Source organism: Odocoileus virginianus, chromosome 4, assembly GCF_023699985.2.
Source record: "Odocoileus virginianus isolate 20LAN1187 ecotype Illinois chromosome 4, Ovbor_1.2, whole genome shotgun sequence".
NCBI classification, from domain to species: domain Eukaryota; kingdom Metazoa; phylum Chordata; class Mammalia; order Artiodactyla; family Cervidae; genus Odocoileus; species Odocoileus virginianus.
The window spans coordinates 25,404,235-25,426,599 of NC_069677.1; the positions used below are offsets into that span (position 1 = coordinate 25,404,235).

Genomic DNA, 22,365 nt, shown 5'->3' on the forward strand with positions numbered 1-22,365 from the left:
ATAAAGCCACTTGTAGATGATACATATAAATGACTACATGGAGATTACACTCAGGAAGCTTTAAAATATTTTTAAAAAACAAAAACTTTTGCAAATTATGTTGTAGTTAATATGCATCAATCTTACCTGCGTGGCCTAGTCCTTGGAGACATCATTTCATTCCCAAGTATGTGGTACCGTCTTGCTTCATGCAACAATTGATAGCACTCAGGAGAATTCTGGATCAACTGGTCCACCTCAACTGTTTGAACAAAGTAGTTGGGATGCAACAGAGGCAGTCTCACATGAGTCAGGAGCTCATGTAACAGTGGTCTTCTCAGATCAACAGCACGATAGACCCAACGCATGACGGCTTCAAAAACCATCTCCTCCTTGCCAATAACTAGTTCATCACTACAAATATAATCGATCAGTTCATCTTTGTCAAGTTCAAGAAATTCTTCATGCTGGGACACATCCTCAAAAGTCTGTAATGCAAAATTCTTGCATTTTGTAAAGAGTGTTTTGAGGGAATGGGTATCAGCAAAGCGCTGGATTCCTAAGCAATTACAAGGATCAAGTTGCTCCTCCAAGAACTTGGCACATGCATCACGGAGAACACTAATCTGAAAAAGGCTTGATGTTTCAAAGAGATACTGTACATTCTCTGTAGTGATCTTCACTTTTCCAGTATAAACATACTGTAAAAAACATTCCATAGCTTCAGCTAAAATACCATTGATCTCAACCAACATTTCTCGGCTTTCCCTGTGGTCATTACAGAACATAGCTCTGAAGTAGCTACTGCAGGCTGAAAGAACAGCTCTATGGCAAGGAAATTCTTTTCCTTCCACACAAATGATAACATCTGTGAATAAACGACTATCTCGGAATTCATTAAATATCTGGAGGATGTTTTCAGCATGGGATGATCCTGAAGAGAAGTCAAAAAACTCACGGCCTGTCAGAGATTTAGGGTCCATTTCAAAAACTTTACGCTTTGTTGCTGGTGAATCACGCACCCCGGGATCCTCTCTGTTTAGTCTTCGTCCCAATATTAGTACCATTGTTACATCAGTTGACTATATAATTGTTGAGAAATAACTGTTACAGATTTTCCTTATGTAGCTAAAACAGAACATTTCAATATGTAAAAAGTTTTAGTACTCCAATTACATAATTTCATTTCAATGTAAACACTACAATAAAATTACATAACCTACTTCATATAGGGTTATAGAGTACTATCTCATTTTGATACAGCTTGATAAAAATTTATACAATAAAACATTAGGAGCAATTTGCAATAGTATTCCTTAAACCCCCTAGTTGAAAGGATACTACGTACTTTGTGAATTACTAATATATTACCTTCTGTTTGCCTTTTACAAACTGGGTTTCATCTACTGAAGGTAGAGCTAAGTCAGAATGCTGTAAGACAGAACTTGAGTACATTCAAATCTTAATATAAATACTTATTATTTTAATATAGTGCTACTAGAGGAAAATTCAGCTATATCTATCAATGGCCTTTAGGAATATGTATGCTAAAAAAAAAAAAAGAAAATATATGTTGTTTGACCATTAAGTCCCTTTCTAGCAATCTATCATAAGGAAATAATCAAGATTATATGGGAAGATTTACCTCAGGTGTTCAATGCTGTATTAACAGAAAATACTTATATCAGTGCATCTAAGCATAGAAAAAAGGAGGTACATTATGTTTAAATGCTAAGTGATTTATCTTCTGTCTTTATTTCCCCCCAAATTTGCACTAAGATGATATAGTACTGTATTTTTGTATTTTTTTAAATGTATGTTATTTATGCCCTGCTCCCTTTCCCTAATAAGAAACATTTCAAGTCTCCCTCAGAAATGCTGTGAATAGGTAACTGATGGGTTGAGGCACTGGACTATAGCTATCAATTGGCTTAAATTTTTAAGGCGGTTCCTTCTACTCTTTTCACTTCTCAGTAAGTTGCCATGTGATCCAAAACTTGTAATTGGTTTCTGCCTCCATACATTTTTGTTTTCTCAAAGTTTAAATGAAAATATGTTCAGAATGCAAAACAATGTGCCGCAAGTTCTAAGAATTTCCCTTTTGGATAAAATGGACAAGAAAGAAACATAAATGAAAAGATGCCCTGCTTTCTGAATCCAATAATTTCACTGTATCTTGTATTCATTATTTGGTATCTTAAAGTATGTGTATCTGATAAGTTTGGGGTAGCAGATTGAGTGAGTAGTATTAATAAATGTCTTAAAAGTTTATATGAGTTAAAGGTCTTTTATGTTATTTTCAGCTTCTTAATTCCCATGGCTATTTTCCTTGATTGATGACTACCAAGAGGTCTTCCACTGCTTTACCAGAAAACACGAACAGCTATAAAATCACTTGTTATTAAAAGCATTCAACAGCAACAAGACATCTCTCTACTGCTTTGTATGGAAAAGAGACTATCTCATAGATCTGGGCTGTTTCCTTTCAAGCAACTTTTCCCTGGCTTTTTGGGTAGCATCACTTTCTCTGGACTTCCTGAGAACTTTTCCATGAACTAGTCCACAACACCATCAAATTCTCTTTGTATGATGACAGACTAAATGATTTGCACAAGAATGTCTTAGGAATATGAGACATTTCAGAGCATCTTTTCGGCTTCCAGGTGTAATTCAGTAGATTTTATTTTCCCATTTTACACAAAGTATTTTAACTAGTAAAGACAAGTTTAATCACATTTCAAAATACAGTAGTATAGGTTTAAGATTTATCATAAGTGAACTAATATATAAGCAAACTAAACATAAAATTAGACTGAATTCTTCCAAAAAATTAGCAGATATCAAAGCATTGTTATTCCCATCAGGAAAAAGTAGCAAATAAGAAGGCATCTCTGGACAAAACAAGAGGAAAAATGCTTGTCCTAAAGAGACGTAATAATGGAAAATAATACCTACATAATTTAGTGGATGCAAGAGTGATTGGACTCTCAATGACTGACTGCCAAAGTCACACTATTTGTCTAGAAAAGCTAGTATCATTTTCTTTCTCTCCCTCATCTTCTTCAGGAGCTTTATTCCTAGAGCTACACTCTCACTTGAAAGGAAGATTTTCAAGACAGATTCTTCTGGTTAACGGTGTTTTAGGGTTTACGTCCAACTGTAGAACTCATAAATGTTGTAAACCTAGTTTCAGATTGTTAGGTAGATTCAAACACTACATGGTTTTGGCCTATATTCCAGAAAAATTAATGGCGATAACTTATTTTAGTGTCTCTAGGACTGGAGAAACTGTAGAAGGGGGACTGAGGAGATCTGCAAGGATTAGAAAGGAGTGTGTTGATAGTTTATTTGGTAACAGAAATGACTGTGATGCTGTTTTCCTATATGATCTTGTTACTGAGGTGGTCTAAGTGACCTCTGGTTAAAGGAAAATGATTTATATTTTCTAATAACAATGCTGCTGCTGCTGCTGCTGCTAAGTCATTTCACTCATGTCTGACTCTGCGAGACCCCATAGATGGCAGCCCACCAGGCTACCCCATCCCTGGGATTCTCCAGGCAAGAATATTGGAGTGGGATGCCATTTCCTTCTCCAATAACAATGCCAAGAGTTCATAAATATTATAAATATAATACCTTTTCGGCATTTGCTTGATCAAAGCCCCAGTTTTTCCACACCTAAAATAAATGGAGAACAGCAGCATATAAGTCAGATAGTAATTACTTTATGTTTAATTGGCATTATTTACTAATACATTGAAAAAAAGGTTTTAGTAGATTTCAATTTGTGACTAGAAGTTAACTTTTGCATAAAAAACCAATCCTGAATAACAATTCCTTAAAGCGAATTAAAAATTTTACTCTATACTTAAAATAGTTTCCTTATTTATCCAATTCCTTTCTTGACAATTTTATTTTGCAGTAAGGTTTCTTGAATGAAAGATGAGTAAACAATGGTGGAGTTGAGATGATGGTAATTCTGCACTGGATATTTGAAGAATGTCTGATAATAATGTTTTACTTGAGTCTGCAGTCATTAAATAATTCTGAGTTGGTCTATCAATATTACTCAAGGCAAACAGTTCAGTCATTATATTTTATATAACTATGAAATCAATAAGAAAATCTCAACTATTTTGGGAAATTCAGGAAAAAGCATTTCAGTTTTTGTTATCTAGATTATCCATACAGAATCATTACACTTATCAAAAATTATATCTTTTAGTATATAAATGTATATTTCTTCTGTTTCGTTGATCCCATGGACTCTAGTACCTGTAGCAATCAACCAATTCAGCACAACTCTGTGTGCGTATGTTGAAAAGAGAGAGAGGAATGCTTCTGAGAAAATACTGGAACCTTGAACTGTGCACAGAATATCAATGGTATTTAAATACAAGTACTTCTGGTTTCTGGCCTAGATATTTATAAATAGAACTCATAAATTCTTAACAAGTTTAGGCAAATTCAAATGTTGATCCCAAAAACCAAGGTACAAACTACTGACTTTTTTCTGCCTGTATAAAAAAACACCCATCTCTATACCTGGATTAAGCTTTGATTGTGAGGTGAAAGTTACCTTACTTGTTTCCTTATTTGCAGAAGTCAGTCTAACTTGTGTGTACTTTGGTAAAGAATATGTCACCTTGGTCAAAACAGGGGATTGTTAAGTCTTAGCTAAATAAGTTTTTTTTCCCAAGAAGACAATAAAATCCTGAGCCTACTCAAGTAAATTCAAGAAACAATTCTAGAGAGCCTAGCCCTCTGTCTGGCACCAGGGTGGTGAATATCAGATTCAGATCCAATTTTAGATGCTGTGGAGTAGGCTAAGATTAGAATCTAACAAGAACTCAAAGATTGATACTAAAATAGATTTAAATTCTCAGTGTTTCTCTTGCAGAAAACAAATTGTTTCTGCTAGAGTGCAAACTGGAATAGATTCTCTCATGACTGATCTAGTCTAGAATTATACCTTAAGGAGTAGTCGGGCAAGGCAATTCACCTGAGCATTTTCTGGAGGGTTTTTAGGTAATACTTACCAACCTAATAGTTAAGGGCAGGGGAAAGAGGGGGTCAATGTACAAAGTCCAAAGGAGATATACAGTATCACAACTGATCTTAGAATGTAGTTGTACTGCAATCAAACTTATTTTTCCTTTAGAATGCAGGAACCCTATACAAAGAAAGAAGTTACTATCAGTCTTAAAATAGTATGGATTAGTGAGGGGCTTACAAAGACTAATAAATTCCAGATGGCAAAGGAAACCAACAGTTTTGACTAACATGGTACACAAAGAGTTTTGACTAACATGGTCCCAACAACCTGTGGTAATGAACTGCTACCGCTAGCTACATGCTATGCTCCACACTACTCCCACTTTCTCAAACTGAACCCTAAGTGAAGAATAACAACACAGCAGAGTCAGCAAAAAGACTAATGTATAAAAGGTTTATCTTTAAAGATATACAGTAGCTCAACAGAAGGAAAACCAGAAAATACTGTAACATGTAAATTCGTTATTTAAAAATAACTAGAAAACCATATTTAACATCGAACTATCTGAAACCAAGCAGTTTTTTCACCCTTTTCTCAAACGCTGATTTATTTGAACCATTCAATGACCACTTTTTAAAAACTGTAAAGTTATACTCTTAAATTTTCAACTTAAAACTTTACTCTTGGAGTAGTGGTTCCCGAAACAAATTTTACAAATGCAGTATTTAAAGTCCAGTCTTCAAGCTGTTATTTTCGACACTTCTATTTTTCTTATGAAACCACCAGTAACATATTTACACACCATATGATACCAGAAACCAACAAAAGCTTTACATTTCTTTGTCTAGAATGATACCAAGTTATTATCCCTTGTTTACATGAACCTCAAATAGTCAATACATTATTACTTTGATTAATGAGATAGAAATAAGAGGTATCCAATGATGAAAAATTTAGGAGTGCTTAAACAGTGCGTCAGACTAAATTAAAAAAACTGAATTTCTCCATTCACTGTTTTTCTCCTTTGATTTAAAACTTTTGGCTACTAATATTCCCAAACCCCCAAAGGAAGAAAAAAAGTTGTTGATCATCAGACATCATAGCTGGTATTAAGCTATCCTATCAAACCTACTTGTCATGTAAACTTAAATGTCTTTGGTTTTATCTTGCTAGAAACATGCTTCCTTTAGGTATCTAATGCATTGTTTTATTTTAAAATCTTAAGACCTATAGATATATAGTCATGTTTTCTTTTAGCAAAAGTGTTTTTAGTTCTATTAGAATTAATTAAATCTGCAAGGACACTACCTGGTACTCTGTCACTTGAACAAGTTTGAGATCCAATCTTTTACTACATGGCTGCTCTATGTGCAAAAGCACTTTTAAGTCTGTGATTTTTATCTACCTTGTGGTAACACAAATGATTTGCAGAAGTACGTTTTAGAAAGCACTGAGTAAAGAGCAAAGCCTAATGACTTTTAGACATCAATTTAGGAGACTTTAAGATGTGCCAAATGCTAAAAAATGGCAGCCCTTAGGTGATAAATTTAGGCAGAGTGACAAACTCTTTATTTTAAAAAATCTAGCTTAGCTAGTGTTCTTAACAGGAGAAAGAATAAAGGTTTCAAAATGTCAACAATTGTCAAGTGGCCATATACTCTGTTTCAGTCAAAACAGAAATAGAATCATATAAAATATATATGCTTTTATATTTCATATACTTACGAGGATATACTAGGATATTTTATTTACATTTGTATACAGTTCATACCTAAATATTTATTGAAAAAGGATGTCCCAAATTCCTAGGTAAGAAAAAAGTATATATAAAAATAACTATTTTTTGTAAAATAAAAAGTATTTTTTGTTTTTCACAGGCTTGACCTTTGGGTTTTAAGTAAATGGCAGAAAAAACAAGGAAGCTAAAACAATGTTTTTTGAAAAGGCATTAAGTACTTTTAGCAACTTGGACAAAAGCCAAGAAAGTTTAAATTAAAGCTGATAGTAAGCTCCAACTCAGAATATTATTTCTTCTTCCTGTTTAGAGACTAAGTTTCAAGCTTTGTCTGGATAAAAAGGCTTATGAGTAGTGGTTTTATTTTTTTATAAAGGTTAGAGGTTTGCATCTTGTACTTATTTAGAAATGTTAAATGCCTTCAATGCATAAGCGATGAGGCAGTTCAGGATCACAGAGGCTGCTCCTTTTGGTGTAGTCATTCCAACTTGAATTTTAAAAATAAATTAAGAATGCATAACCAATGAGAACTATTCAAATGCAATTCTTTCTTCACCCAAGGAGCTCAATCTACCTTTTACAGAAACGCACTTTCTTGGGTGAATACCTACAGATTTATAGGAAAAAAAATCCGGTAAAACCCTAGTATCCTATTAAATCAGATTAGGAAGACCGCATCTTCAACACACTGTGGCTAAAACAACTGTTTTTGTAGATTTTATAACTGTCATCATAGAAGAGTGAGCTATGATGTTTGTTTCCACAAACAACTCATCTAAACCTGGGTACATAAGAATTCACTTTCTGGAGGAGGTGGGGGAGGATATCATCAAGCTATCTTTTTTTCAGATTTTAAACTTTTTATTTTGTATTGGGGTACAGCCGACTGACAAGAAGTTGTGGTAGTTTCAGGTGAACAGAGAAAGGCCTCAGCCATACAAAGATAGCGTTTTAAAAAAACAGAATTCTAGCTTTGCGCAGTGGCAGTATCGTAGCCAATGAGGTTTATCGAGGAGCGATTATTGCTAATTGAAAACTAAAAAAACAATTCTAATTTCACATTTTAGTTGACAGGAGGCAGATTTTTAATGTTTGCCGTATTTAACAAAAACCAATCTCGCTGTTGGGCCTAAGCGGTCTTAGCTGCAAATACTAAGACACGATTTTTAAAAAGCTGTTCATGAGAGCAAATGATTAATCATGAAACTCCACTAAAATTAACTGAGGAAGAGTCAATCTACCTTAGGGCTGTGAGGCACTCTAAAATGCGGCGTTAGGGAGCTGTGAAAGTCGCTCAACCGTGTCGGACTCTGGGACCCCATGGACTGTAGCCTGCCAGGCCTCAGGCCGGAATACTGGAGTGGGCAGCCAGTCCCTTCTCCAGGGGATCTTCCCAACCCAGGGATCGATCCAGGTCTCCCGCGTTGAAGGCGGATTCTTTACGGTCTAAGGCACTAGGGAAGCGCTATTTAAATCTAATTTACAGAACAGGCAAACAGTAATTCGCCTGAGGGTTCTTTCCACCATTTGGGTGGACTAGGGGACCGAGTTAAAGAGGGTTAATTATCCGGTCCTCCGCGGGCCCCAGAACTGCCTACAAGCTCAGACAGAAGCCGTGGCTGCCACCCAACGATGGCGGGGCAGCTGGTCCTAGCTCCGGTAGGCTCGGGCGCGGAAGCGCGCGCCGCCGGCGGCTCCGCTCGGGCCTCAGCTGCCGAAGAGGCAAGCGCGCGCTCCCGCGTGTCCTCCAGATCACCTTCAGCGGGGCGGGGAATAACGGCCTGGGCACGTCCACCCAGCGACAAGACACCCGCCAATAAACACGCGGAAGCCGCCCGGTCGTTCCTCCCTCAAGCACCCGCAGGGCCCCAATCCTCACGGCCTTAACAGTCTTTGCCCCGAGAGTCCGGAGCCTGGAGGCGGGGCCGTTACGAACTAAATTAAGAAACCCAGGCCTGGAGTGGTGGGAAGGAGGAGAGGTTAGGCGGGGACTCCCTTCAGCGGCTCCCCCGCTCCCCCGCCCGACTCGGCTCCCGGGGGACTGTCGTTCCAGGGCCCGGATCCCGGCGCGGGCCCCGCGGAAAGCAGTGGTAAACAAAGGCTCCCGGGCGGTGGGGGCGGGGGTAACGGTCAGGTGACGGCGCCGAGCACGTTTCGCAACCGCTTTAATAAGACTTCTCTGGCCCCCAGCCCTGGGACCCACCTTGACCCGGTCAGTCCTCCCCGTCCGGAACAAACTGTCGCCCCCACCAAACGCGAAGGCTTGATTTCAGACCTCTGCATTCTTAGCGCGCTTCCTTCGGTTAAAGAAGAGCAGCGCTCCGTTCGAAGCCCATCGACAACATGCGAGACCCCCCTCCCCCGGCCCTGTCCGCCAGCTGCCCCCAGTCCCTCAGGCGGCGGGGTGACTGACCCGCACCTGCTACCCCCGGCCCCAGAGGCCATGCCCCTCCCAACCCGCCCCCGGCGGGCGCGCCAGCAGCGTCGCGGTTCCGGGGCGGTAATGCCAGCCTTTCAGTGCCTTGCCTTTCAGAGTGTCGTTACGGAACCGGGGCTGACGACCCCCAGGAGATTCCCAGAGACCCCCCTCGCCCCAGACAAGGGCCCTGCAGTCCCAGCCACGATCTCTCCTCAGACCCTCCTCTGGCTTCGAGAGGCCGGCGGCCGTTGCCTTCCCTCCTGCAGACACCCCCGTAGGCGTGACCTGGGCCGCCCCTCCGCCCCCAGCTCTGGCCGGTTCCTCGCCTTTCGGTCAGTCCCGGATCTGTCATCCCCGGGTACCTCTCGGCGAAGGCTGGAAGAGGCCAGCAGCAGTGGCCAACAGCAGCGGCCCCCGCGCTCCCTTAGCAGCCGGCGGCGCAGCGCTCTCTCCAGCGCCGGCGTCTCCTGGAGCCACCAGCCCTTCCACAGCTCACAACAAAGGAAACATGTGACCGCCCCGGCCAAAACACTGAGCGTCACAAACCTCTGGCCAATCCGAGGGGGGCCCCCCGTCCCGGGGCACCCTGGGAGATGTAGTCCCCATTCCGGGGGGTGGCTACTCGGCCGCTAGGATTTCCCGCTATAGTTAGGGTGTCCGGTGCGAGGCTTAACGAGATCCGATCCAAGGGGTGCTGATTCAGAAACAGTTTTAAGTAGATATAGATTAAGGAAATACACACGTCTTAGGAGACTTGTGGGAAACTCAGGTGTTTATTGCCACGTCCCAAGGCAAAAGCTCATAACCAAGAGTGTTCAGAACCATAGATTTTTGGGGACTAGGCTCAGAGATCTTTTCATTTGACCCTTTGGTATACGCTCGGGAAATATTAGGACCTGAGAAGTGAAAGGGACTAGAACCCCGGTAGCTAGACAGGGCAGGGAAACCAAATTTCTCTGTAAATCTGTTACTGGCACCTGTGTCATTCTGGGTTGTTGTTTAGTAGCTATGTCCGACTCTGCGACTCCATGGACTGCATGCCAGGCTTTGTCCTCCACTATCTCCCCGGAGTTTGCTCAAATTCATGTCCATTGAGTTGGTGATGCTATCAAACCATCTTACCCTCTGCTGCCCTCTTCTCCTTTTGCCTTCAGTCTTTCAAGGCATAGGGTCTTTTCCAGTAAGTCCGCTTTTCCCAACAGGTGGTCAAAGTATTGGAGCTTCAGCATCAGTCCTTCCAATGAATATTCAGGATTGAGTTCCTTAACGATTGACTGGTTTGATCTCCTTTCTGTCCAAAGGACTCTCAGTAGTCTTCTCCAGCTCCAAAATTTCAGCACCACCATCAAAAAACCTGATGCTGGGAAAGATTGAGAGCAGGAGGAGAAGGGGGCGACAGAGGATGAGATGGTTGGATGGCATCATTGACTCAATGGACATAAATTTGAGCAAACTCTGGGAGATAGTGAAGGACAGGGAAGACTGGCCTGCTGCCATCCATGGGGGTCGTAAAGAGTCAGATACAGCTGAGTGACTAAACAACAATAGCCTTCTTTATGCTCCAGTGCTCATGTTGTGTAGATGACTACTGGGAAAACCATAGCTTTGACTATACTGACCTTTGTTGGCAAAGATTACATTTTTATTTTAAACTCGTGTGCAAATCAAAGTTATCGCAAATCCCTGTTTTTCTGAAGAAGGTGCTCCAAAAGACATTATTTTGTCTTTTTGTTTCTGCAAATGTTTTTTTTTTTTTTTTCAAAGTTGAGTGTATCTCCAAATTTTGAAACATTTAACTAGTTTTTGGTTTCTGATATCAGAATTACAACTTCTCTCTCTCCCTAAGGGCTTCCCTGATAGCTCAGTTGGTAAAGAATCTGCCTGCAATTCAGGAGATCTCGGTTTGATTCCTGTGTCAGGAAGATATGCTGGAGAAGGGATAGGCTACCCACTCCAGTACTCTTGGGCTTCCCTTGCAGCTCAGATGGTCAAGAATCCGCCTGCAGTGCGGAAGACCTGGGTTTGATCCCTGGGTTGGGAAGATCCCCTGGGGAAGGGAACAGTTACCCACTCCAGTATTCTGGCCTGGAGAATTCCATGGACTACATAGTCCATAGGGTCGCAAAGGGTCGGACAGGACAGAGCAACTTTCTTTCTCTTCCTACTTTAGGAATACAGTCAAGACTTTGCAACTGTCACTTTCTTTCTCTTCTTATTTTATGAATACAGTCAAGCCTTTGTGAAATAAGAGGGCGTGCATATTCAGTGATCGGAGGTGTAAATATTGGTAATATAGGAGGCTTGTGTCCAGGCCTTTTAAACATGATTTTTAGTCCTCTTTTCCATCTGTTATTAAAAATTAAATTACCTACCATTTATTGAGTTTCCTTTTAAGCTGCAAACAGAGTGCTAAGTACTTTGCATATATCCTTTAGTCTTCATAATAACCCAGCAAGAGAGTGTTATCCCATTTTACAGGTGAAGAGGTTAAGCCACAGAGAGGATAAGGATTTAGCACTGGTCACTCAGTTATTGTTTTTTCAAAATTAAAATGTTTTAAATATATGTATGTATTTGATTGTATTGGGTCTTAGTTGCAGCACACAGGTTCTTCACTGAGTTATGCAGGATCTTTTATTATGGAGCATGGATTCTCTAGCTGTGTCACATGGGCTTATTTCTCTTCGGCCTGTGGGATCTTAGTTCCTCAACCAGGGATTGAACTTGCGTCCTCTGTATTGCAAGGCAAATTCTTAACCACTGGACCACCAAGGAAGTTCCCCCAATTTTTTTTAATTATTACTTTTTATTGGAGTTTGGTTGGTTGACAATGTGTTAGTTTCTGTTGCACAGCAAAGTGAATCAGTTATATGTATACACATACCCCCTCTTTCTTGGGTTTCCTTCCCATTTAGGTATTCACAGAGGATAGACTAGAGTTCCCTCTGCTATACAGTAGATTCTAATTAGTTATCTGTTGTATACAATACATAGTAGTGTATATGTGTCAATCCTAATCTTCCAATTCATCCCAACCGCCTTTCCCCCTTGGTATCCATAAGTTTGTTCTCTACATTTGTGTCTCTATTTCTGCTTTGTAAATAAGTTCATCTACTATTTTTCTAGATTCTACATATGCTTGATATTATACAGATATTATATAGTATTTCTGTTTCTCTTTCTGACGTACTTCACTCTGTATGACAGTTAAGGCCCATCCACGTCTCTGCCATTGGAAGAGTTTCATTCCTTTTTCTGGCTGAGGCCACTCAGTTATTATGTGTTGAGGCTGGCATTCACACATTTAAAAATAATTATGTAAATATAGGTACACAATTGTCTTTCTAAAAAGTGTATTTACATAGTTAACTATTTTAAATCTAGTAGTACAACAGTAGTTCTGTCTCCCATCCTTCCTTAGTTCTGATTTTCCATAGGTAACCAGTTTCAACTATTTGACCTATTCTGATATTTACATTTATCTTTCCATTTGAAAGTGAAAGTGTTAGTTGTTCAGTCATGTCTGACTCTTTGCAACCCGATGGACTGCAGCCAGATTTCTCTGTCCATGGAATTCTCCAGGCAAGAATACAGTAGTGGGTAGCCGTTCCCTTCTCCAGGAGAGCTTCCTGATCCAGGGATTGAACCCAGGTCTCCTACATTGCAGGCAGATTCTTTACTGTCTGAGCCACCAGGGAATGACATCTGGGTATTTCCTATTAAGGGAGCTGTCATCCCTATCCCCCATCCTTCCAATATCATAAATTTATGGTTAAATACTTATTTAATGTTTATGTTATATTTATTTATTATTGAATGATAAGATAAACAGTATACAACTTCCTTTCTTGGATGTCTTTTCATTTTTCCTTGGGTAGGCAGGCAGCTAAGCACCTGTGGGGTCTCATTGCCATCACTAAGTTCCTACTCCCTGGGAGTGCATTTAGGGTTCTTCTTGATGCACCCTGAGGCTCCACTCCACAGCCTGAACAGCAGCCTCAGTGAACTTCCCATAGGACTCTTGCCCACAGAGCTCTTGCTGTCTGTCTCCAGACCATTCCCATCTGTATCCTGCTCCTTAGGCCTCTTATGCTCTCTCCTCTCTTTCAGCCCCTTCACTAGGCTAGCTCCTGACTCTCCTCCCAGGAGTCAGCATGTGGGTCCTCTCTCTTGGAAACCCTCCATTCCTCCTCATTGCCCTCTGGGCTAAATATCTCCCCTTGTCTTCCCACAGCCGCTGGTCCTTACCCCCTTCCCAGCAGTCATCATACTGATGTGTGACATCACTCTGATGCAGGAGTTAAGGGCTCTCATTCTCTGTGCACCTGAAAATCTGTGTACTGCATATAGTCAGCCCTCCACACATCTCTGCTATCCGTATCCCTGCTTCCATATCCACAGATTCAGCCAACCCTGGATGGTATAGTACTGCAGTATTTACCACTGCAAAAAAAAAAAAAAAAATCTGCATATAAAAGGATCTTTGCAGTTCAAACCCTTGTTGTTTAAGGGTCAACTGTATTTACATGCCTTTCCCAACTGAGTACTCTCTCAAATTCTTGAAGTCAGGGATGATGGCTTATTCATTTTGTGTTGTAGTATACCTAGTAGATGTTCAGTATCTGTTAACTGGCAGATGGATTTCTACTTCTTAGGTTAAGGGGACTTGAGAGGGGAAAAAAAAGGTGCCTCAAGACCACTTGGGATCCACTTGAATTGATTTGCACAGCGAGGTCCTCAGATTCTCTTGGGACAGATGGCTGAGAGTTGATCAGTCACTGAGAGTGGAAGGGAGTGAGGGGACTCACAGGACAGTAGCCCCAAGAGACAGGACTATTGGAGGGTGGGGAGCTCCTCAGGCAACCCCCAGAATAGAGGTGGTTCCGAGATTGGTAGAGGGCCCTGGGATCTATGCCTACCCTACAAATCAGTGAGCACCACCACTGGTGGCCTTGTCCTCAGGTGGGGCTGGAATAGAAGCAGAGCTGTCAAGTCCAGGGCAATCTGCTGAAACTGATTGTTAAATGAGCTATTAATTTTTATTTAAAAAATTTTTTTAAAAATTTATGGCACATGTGATCTTAAGTCCCCCAACCAGGGATTGCATCCAGGCCCCCTTCAGTGGAATCGTGGAGCCCTAATCACTAGACCACCAGGGAAGTCCCATAACACGATATATTTTATGCAGTGTTTACAATCCAGGTCAGTTTAGTTATTTGAAGGAGGCAGCTACTCAGAGTGAGGGGAATCAGACAGTTTTCAGAACTGTTTCCTCTCCTTCCAGGGATATAGCATACTGCTCTCTAGTCTGTCTTCTTGCACATCCCACATGGAAGCCCATGTTTTACTCTCCAGAGCATTCATGACAGCCTTTATGATTTGAAGGTGGCCAAGCATCCAGAGTTCCTCCAGCCATTCTTTATTGCACTCCAGCCCGCTCCTCTTCCCCATGCAGATGATGTTTGGGAGGTAGTAAGTCATCACTCCCTAAACATACCACACACTTCCAGACCACCCTGCCTCTGCTCTAGGTCCCTTGCACTTGAAGTCTCTCCATCTCTAAATCTAGGAGAAATATTGGTCGTCCTTTAAGGTTTAACTCTGATGCCAGCTGTTCTGATCCTCTCCTCTCCCTCACCTGTTATGAAATTGTGCACACCTCCCACATCCTTTATAATGTGACACAAGCACTGTGTTTATACCAAGCCCTTGAATGCAACTGGATTCTTCAACCAGCTCTGTGCTTAGCACATTGTGCCACCCCTGCAATAAAAGCCCCAGCTGCAAAGCTCTGAAGAGTGACGATTTTAGAAAGAGAAGTTTAACAAAGAGGGTTTCACAAAGAGAGAATACATGGCATCTCATACCACACAGCTCCATAACAATTCCCCTTACACATCTCTGAGGCCTCACCAGGGCTCCTCCTCAGTACCAGCTACTTCTCTTTGCCCACCTCACACTGTCTCTCTGGGCCTTTCTCCAGCCACAATCTCGGGGTTTCTCTCTCTCCATTATCTCTACAACCTTCCTCCTAGACAATCCCCTCTAGCCCTGCCTCCATCTCTTTTTCAGTAATTTGCATTATTCACACTCATCACCTTTCAAACAACAGAGTTCCATTCTTCAGAAGACAGAGACTACCATAAATAACAAAGTATCTCAGTATGCCCCACCCCTACCCTGTTTTCCTCCACAGACGTATTTAACACCTCAGCTCGTCTGTTACACAATACCTCCTCAGAGTGCTGAGTGAAGACATGAGTGAACACAATACACTATTTGCTCATGGCACCTAAGCCTCTCCAGTCTTGAGGCCCACCCCTCTCCCTTCTCTGGTAAGAAGAGACATGACTCATCTCTGCAGCTCTTTTGGATGCAGAAGTCTGACTCTCTCTGGCTCTATAGCTACCTCCTGGATTGTCCCACGCCGGCCGAGACAGCCATAGACCCCACTAGGCCAGTTAAACCTTAGGGTCAAACATAATAGCTTTAGGATTTAACCAGGTAGCACAGTTGGAAAATTTTCCATTTTGAGATCCGGGAAAAGAGGTGAGTTTTCTGTCACCTGGAAAGTCAGCTTCCTACCCCCTCTCCTGCGTTTGTCCTTCTGAAACAAAAGTGTTTATTCTGGGAGTGGGGTGGGAGGGTGACAACCCTTGTTTTCTTTCTTCTGGAAACCATCTTTCACAGGTTGAAGTCAGTGGGGTGCCAGAAACTGTTACCTAGGTGGCCTTGGATCCTGTTTGTGACCAAGCTTGCCACAGCAGACGCAGGTAAGGATGGCTGGTTATCACTGTGAGCCCTGAGCTCTGACTTCAGGAGACTGGGGCATACTTGCATCCTCCTGGCACAGGATGCCGGTCCCTATTTGTTTCCGCCTCAAATGGCAACCCACTCCAGTACTCTTGCCTGGAGAATCCCATGGACAGAGGAGCCTGGTAGGTTACAGTGCATGGGGTTGCAAAGAGTCAGACACGACTGAGTGACTTCACTTTTTTTTTTCAAGGGCATCTGATTTCACCCCCTCTCTTCTTCCTTGATTACTTCCTCAGTTGTCTGGTCTCTGAAGAAACATGATGTTTTGGAAGCAACTCCTACCCTGACTGCTCTAGGTAGGCCTGATTTGCCAAAGGCTACCTCATAGCACCTTGTCACATGACTTGCTGCAAAACCTTCTCAGGTATCAACACATACGGAAAGCGTCTTCTCCTGCTTCTGGTGTCTACCAGTTTTAAACAGTGACCATAATCCCACTTCTAGCGCTGCTCAGTGTCTTGTCTCAGTCATAGGTGGCTGTGAGTCCATATGGAATTCCTGCTGCTGGTCCCAGCAGACTTTACCTCCATCTCCAGTTTCTTGCCACCCTGTGACATTTAAGAGGCATGTACTAACTCCAGCTTGATCTTCCTCTGCTGTCTCTGGCACTGTCCTTCGAAATGCCTGCAGTTTCTGACAGTGCGTCTTGTCCATCTTTGGTTCCCTCTTGCTTGATGGGCAGCCTTCCAGAAATCTTTCAGCAGGTATAAACAGGGCTGGACCCGACCACGAATATCTGCAGCAGACGTCTCCTGTTCTTGAGAGATTCCATCCAGTTTCTTAAGAAACTGTGTTGGCTGAGGCTGGCACACCTGTCTCCAACCCAAGAATTCTCAGTTTAATAAGCGTGCCTGTCACTGTGCTCATTTTAGGCTCTATCAGAAGCATCTGTTGTGAACAATGCAACCTCCCCAAAACCTGAATGCAGATTCCAGAGCAGTTCCCACATACTGTTAGTCCAGGACCACCCTAATTTGTGCTATATCATTTTTCAGTCCCTTACATAGCTTAGAACTTTGACAGTCATATTCTCTGTCTCCCTATAAAGACTTGAAATCTCAGGTATTTCCACTGGGGCTTTAGACTTGAAGAGTCTAGTTTCAAAATTTAGCTTTGTTTCTTACCAGTATATATCCTTGAGTAAATCACTTCATCTTCCTCAGTTTTTCATCTGTAAAAAAATGAGGATAAAAATACCTACCTCAAAAAAAAAAAAAAAAATACCTACCTCACAGAATTGTTACGAAGACAAAATGAGAATAAAAAATACAGTTCCTTCAATATAATAAGAGCTGAACAGCAACCGAAATTATTACTGTTATTATTATTGTCCCTTCCCCCACCAATTCTAGCTAGTCCTCAATGCCTTGTCCTTTGCTTTAGGTAGGCAAAAGAAGGAAAGCAAGGAAGAGTAAAAGAACTTATAACCTCTCTAAACCTAGATTTGATAAATAAACCTGAAGAAATGAAGTGATTTAGAAAACCCAGAACCCAAAATCAGACTTTCTGAACACTCACTATGGTCCTGTGCTCTAACTTCTTTGGTCTGGGCATTTATAATATTTTAAAAAAGAAAGAGATTGCCCTTAAGATGTAGAAAAGCAGTTTGCGTCTGGTCATACAATATCCACACTCAAAGACCACTGAGATTAAACCATGGTTACCTTTGAGTTGTAGACGAAGGGACTAGGAGTAGGGGTTGAGAGAGACCTTTTTGTTTCTGTCAGTAAGCTTTTTTTTTTTTTTTAAATTATTTATTTTTTGCTATGCTGGGTCTTTGTTGCTGCATGGACTTTTCTCTAGTTGCGATGAGCAGGGGCTGTTCTCTAGTTGCAGTGCACCGGCTTTTCATTGAGGTGGCTTCCTGTTGCAGAGCATGGAGTCTAGGGCATGCGGACTTCCCTAGTTACGGCACCTGGTCTCCATAGTCATGGGTCCCAGGCTCTAAAGCACAGGCTCAATAGTTGTAGCGCGTGAACTTTGTTGCTCTGCAGCATGTGGGATCTTTCTGCATCAAGAGTCGAACAGTGTCTCCTGCACTGGCAGGTGGATTCTGTACCACTGGGCCACTAGGGAAGTCCCTCAAAAAGCTTTTGACCTTAAAAGACAAACAAACAACTATGCACATATGTACACGTTTCAAATTAAAAAAAAAAGTTTCAAAAAGCCTTTCCCTAACTGATGAGATTAAATTAAGCACCCTGCTAACTATTGTGCAATCTCCTTTGCTTCCAGCCCCAGATCTCTCTGTAACTGGCCTAGAAAACAGTGAGGGCTCCCAGGTCACCAGCACACAGGGACAGATATTCTGACCCTGTTTATGACAGCATCGCAAACGCATACTTCACATATTTTGGAAAGGCTGCCTGCTTCTATTACTGGTACATGAAAGTTTTGCTCCGGTAGCAAATCTCTAAATTTAGATGCTTTTCAGGATGAACTCTGAATGATCTTTGTCCCCAACACTAGTGAGGAATTGGAGGGCACCTTGCTTTTTATTTATTAAATTAAATACCAAAGGTGATGTTTTATTATGTGAAACATTTGAAGATTTCCATATTAATGGAAAATATAACAAACAAGCACAAGGGAATATCTATGATTTCTCCTTTAGGTTTCTCATAAAAATTTCACCTTGGGTTCCTTTTTTTTTTCCCTTGAGTGTGCAAATAATTATTATATTAGAGTAATGCATCATAATAGTACTTTTCACACTCAAGTGAAATAAAAATAAATCCAAGGTAAAAAATTCTTATTCTGGTAACTCTATGGAGGTGATTAGAATGAATCCAGTTTAGGAATTTAGTTCTTGTATGCGTAATTCAAGATGCTTAAATGATGTCATTTTAATTGAAGAAAAGACAATTTGACTAATGAGAGAAATTTAAGGAATGCTGAATTTAATGGAGAATCAGCTCCTTGAGAGATTGGCCCCAACAGAATATTTTTTTGTTTGTACAGTCAAAGGTATTTTTTGTGTGTGTACAGTACAAGGTATTTTTATATTTATTTTAAAAATTTTACTGGGATTTACTTGACAGTATAGTTTGATGATTTGATGTACATATATATTATGAAGTGGTTACCCCATTCAAGCTAATTAACATATCACCTCAGACAGTTACTGGTTTCTTCTTTTCCTTTTTTTTCACAGTTTATTCTTCAATGCATAATAGATTCTAAGACAACACTTCATTCTAGCTATAGGTGGCAACGGTTATGGCAGGGAATCCAAATGTTTAAGCAGAAATAGAATTAAAGCTCATCATTGCCTCAGGCACAAGAAACAACTGACTTTTTGCCAGAGTTCTAAATTCCACCTGTGATCTGGGGGCCCTTCCCTGCGGCCTTTGCTTTTAACTCTCCAAGTTTCTTCTGCTCCTCTGTTTTTGCTTGAACACCTTATCTTCCTCGTCCATCTCCTTGGCCTGCTTGGGCTGCTTCAGGGGCTTCTTACCACCTTTGCAGCTGGACATGGTGCCTGCCACCCTTTTCCCCCCACTTTTCCTTTTCTTAAGTGGTGAGAAGGGGCTTCCCAGGTGGGAAGGGGAAGGTATATAAATGACTATTATTTCCCAGGTGGCTCGGTAGTAAAGAATCCACCTGCCAAGGCAGGAGACAGCAGGAGATGTGGGTTAGATCTCTGGATTGGGAAGATTTCCCCTGGAGAAGGAAATGGCAACCTACTCCAGTATTCTTGCCTGGAGAATCCCATGGACAGAGGAGTCTGGAGGGCTACAGTCCATGAGGTTGCAAGAGTCAGACACAACTAAACAACAACAATAGAAGCAGAGAACAGAATGGTTCTGATAGGAGCTGGGGTAGGAAGGTGGCAGAATGGAAGGAAGTGGATCAAAGGACGTAAAGTTTCAGTTATGCAAGGTGAATAAGTACTAGAGATCTAACATATGACAATGTGAATATAGTTAACAATATTTTATTGTATACCTGAAGTTTGCTGAAAGTGTAGATGTTAAGTGTTCTCACCACATGTGCTTGCATGCTGCATGCTCAGTCATGTCCGACTCTTTGTAGCCCTCCAGGCTCTTCTGTCCGTGGGATTTCCCAGGCACGAATACTGGAGTGGGTTGCCATTTCCTCCTCTAAAGGATCTTCTCAACCTAGGGGTTGAACCCACATCTCCTGCGTCTCCTGCATTGGCAGGTGGATTCTTTACGGCTAATCCACCAGGGAAGCCCTCTCTGATTCTAGTTTCAACATTTTTTAGATTCCACACACAAGTGATGTCATTAGGTATTTATCATTCTGTGTTTGGCTTATTTTCACTTAGTGTAATGTCCTTTACATGCATCCATGTTGCTGCACGTAGCAAGATTTCCTTCCTTTTTAAGGCTGAATAATATTCCAATACATGTGTATACCCAACATTGTTTCTTTATGGAGTGTCAAGAAGGTAACTTTGGATTCAGATGGACTGGGTTCAGATCCTAACTTTATTACCACTGACATAGTGATAGTGGATGGTTTATTTAACTGCTCTGATGTTCAGCTTCTTTATATGAAATGTAATAATACTGTCTTCTATAAGAATTAAATGACTGCTTCTGGTAAGCGCACATAGACCCCCAACAAACAGTTAAGTATTATTCAATCAGGACATAGCAGTAGATATTATTTTGTAAAATATAACAATAATTACTATTATGACAGGACATAATGATGCATTGACAAATCTTCGCAAAGAAGATCCTTCCCGTTTAACAAGAAACAGCATGGGGTAATGGAAAAAATACACAGAGAGAAAAGAGGAGTTCTAGGGAGCCCTGCCATAACTTAGTCACACTGGACACCTCACCTAATCTCCTGGGGTCTCAGTTTCCTCATCTGTAAAAGGAGCACTGTGCTTTGCACCCATGAAGGTGTTTGGTTAAAGTATTTCTAGAGGCCTGTCTAGTTTGAGAAGTACAGGAAAAAATTGGTGAATTTTTTTGATTGAAAGGACTTAAGTGGAAAAGTTCTTTTGTTTCAACAAGCACCCAAATCAGGACATTCCTGGGGGCGTATAGAACTCTTTAGGAAAGAGCTGGGTGGATATAAGAGGTCACGAATGACCAGAAATCATGTTCCAACTCTGAGAGTGAAAAGCCTGCTTGATAGGGTAATGGGATTTGGGGAGGACGCAGCTGCTTCCTTTGGGATCAAACTGAACTCGGGTCCTCGCGTGAACTTTTAAAACTCTCCCACACCCTCCCAAAAGCCTTTCCCAGCTGAATCCCTGGATCAGTGCTACCTGACCCTGTAGCCCCACTGCCCCTCGCTCCAAGTTACCCCATTCCTGTGCGTCACCTTAGTTTGCCTTGCTCACGCCCTTCTTATGAGACTCATTACTTCCCCAAATTTAACCCCAGCGCTTCCTATTTTTACTTCTCAACTCAGAGACTTCTGGGAGTACATAATCACATGCCCTAGGGAATTATGACAGTACTGGCTCTCACTCTCCCTCTTACCTTCTGATTATTAATCTCTTGCTTTAAAAAGAAGAAATAAGTAGTTTTTAAAGTTCCTTTCCTCTAAATTTTAAAGTATTATGTGCCAACTGTAGAAAACTTTAGAGGGATAAGGAAGAAATTGGATATCATTTATAATCTTTCAACCCAAAGAGAGTTACCTGCTAGGAATATATTTCCAATCTTTCATTTCTTTGTATCTGCATTTATAGTGTATCTGTAGCTATTTATTGGAGAAGGAAATAGCGACCCACTCCAATATTCTTGACTAGAGAATTCCATGGACAGAGGAGCCTGGTGGGCTATAGCCCTTGGGGTCACAAAGAGTCGGACATGAGTGACTAGCACTTTCTTACTTTCTATAACTATTTATACATATTTTTGCATATTTAATACTATACATGAAAAATATACTCTTGTATATCACCATTTAATAGGTGGCTTTCTATTTCCTTCTCTTTGATCTAGGTTGACCTTTTGGCAGTCCCAATGACACTGACCTGCAGTGTGGAACTGGCTTACATCAGCATGTTATTACTAATTATTGAGATGAGTTAGAATTCTACAGGCTAAAAAAAGATGTCACTCCCTGAACTGATGGCGATTTAGGCTCATCAACTCTGCAGACATGAATCCCAGGACAAATTTATTGTTTTTTAAAAAAATTTCTTAGCATACAATTATTTACATGTTCCCTTATTTTTTATTTTTCATTTTATTTTTATATTCCTCCCTTTCACTTTTTATTAAAGAGAAATTGGCAACAAGATTAAAGTAAATCTTTCATCCAAATATTACTCATAATGCCATTATGCTATCAGTACAACTATTGATATTTAAACATTTTGTATACATTTCACATAGGCTCAGAATTTGATGACATACTATTATATACATTTGAGCTTCCGTGGTAGCCCAGCTGGTAAAGAACCTGCCTACAATGCAGGAGACG

General features: G+C 41.1%; 1 protein-coding gene and 1 non-coding gene across 5 annotated transcripts in view; one reads left to right on the forward strand and one right to left on the reverse strand.

The window, feature by feature from the left end:
- Positions 1-9,580, reverse strand: part of KLHL24 (kelch like family member 24) — a 37,714-nt gene extending 28,134 nt beyond the window's left edge. Inside the window, exons 1-4 of one of the 4 annotated variants that reach the window (XM_020879904.2) lie at positions 9,492-9,573; positions 5,019-5,152; positions 3,616-3,657; positions 127-1,107 (exon numbers count right to left, since the gene is read on the reverse strand). In XM_020879904.2, the coding sequence (XP_020735563.1) occupies positions 127-1,046 (920 nt within the window). In that variant the 5' untranslated portion in view covers positions 1,047-1,107; positions 3,616-3,657; positions 5,019-5,152; positions 9,492-9,573. Of the gene's footprint in view, positions 1-126; positions 1,108-3,615; positions 3,658-5,018; positions 5,153-8,913; positions 9,048-9,455 lie in introns of those variants that run through there. The other 3 variants (XM_020879905.2, XM_070466331.1, XM_020879906.2) reach the window with 3 other exon arrangements.
- On the forward strand, positions 7,680-7,821 carry LOC139034953 (U4 spliceosomal RNA). Its single transcript, XR_011487515.1, has one exon. It is a non-coding gene; the product is annotated as a U4 spliceosomal RNA (small nuclear RNA).
- Positions 9,581-22,365: the final 12,785 nt, after the last annotated feature.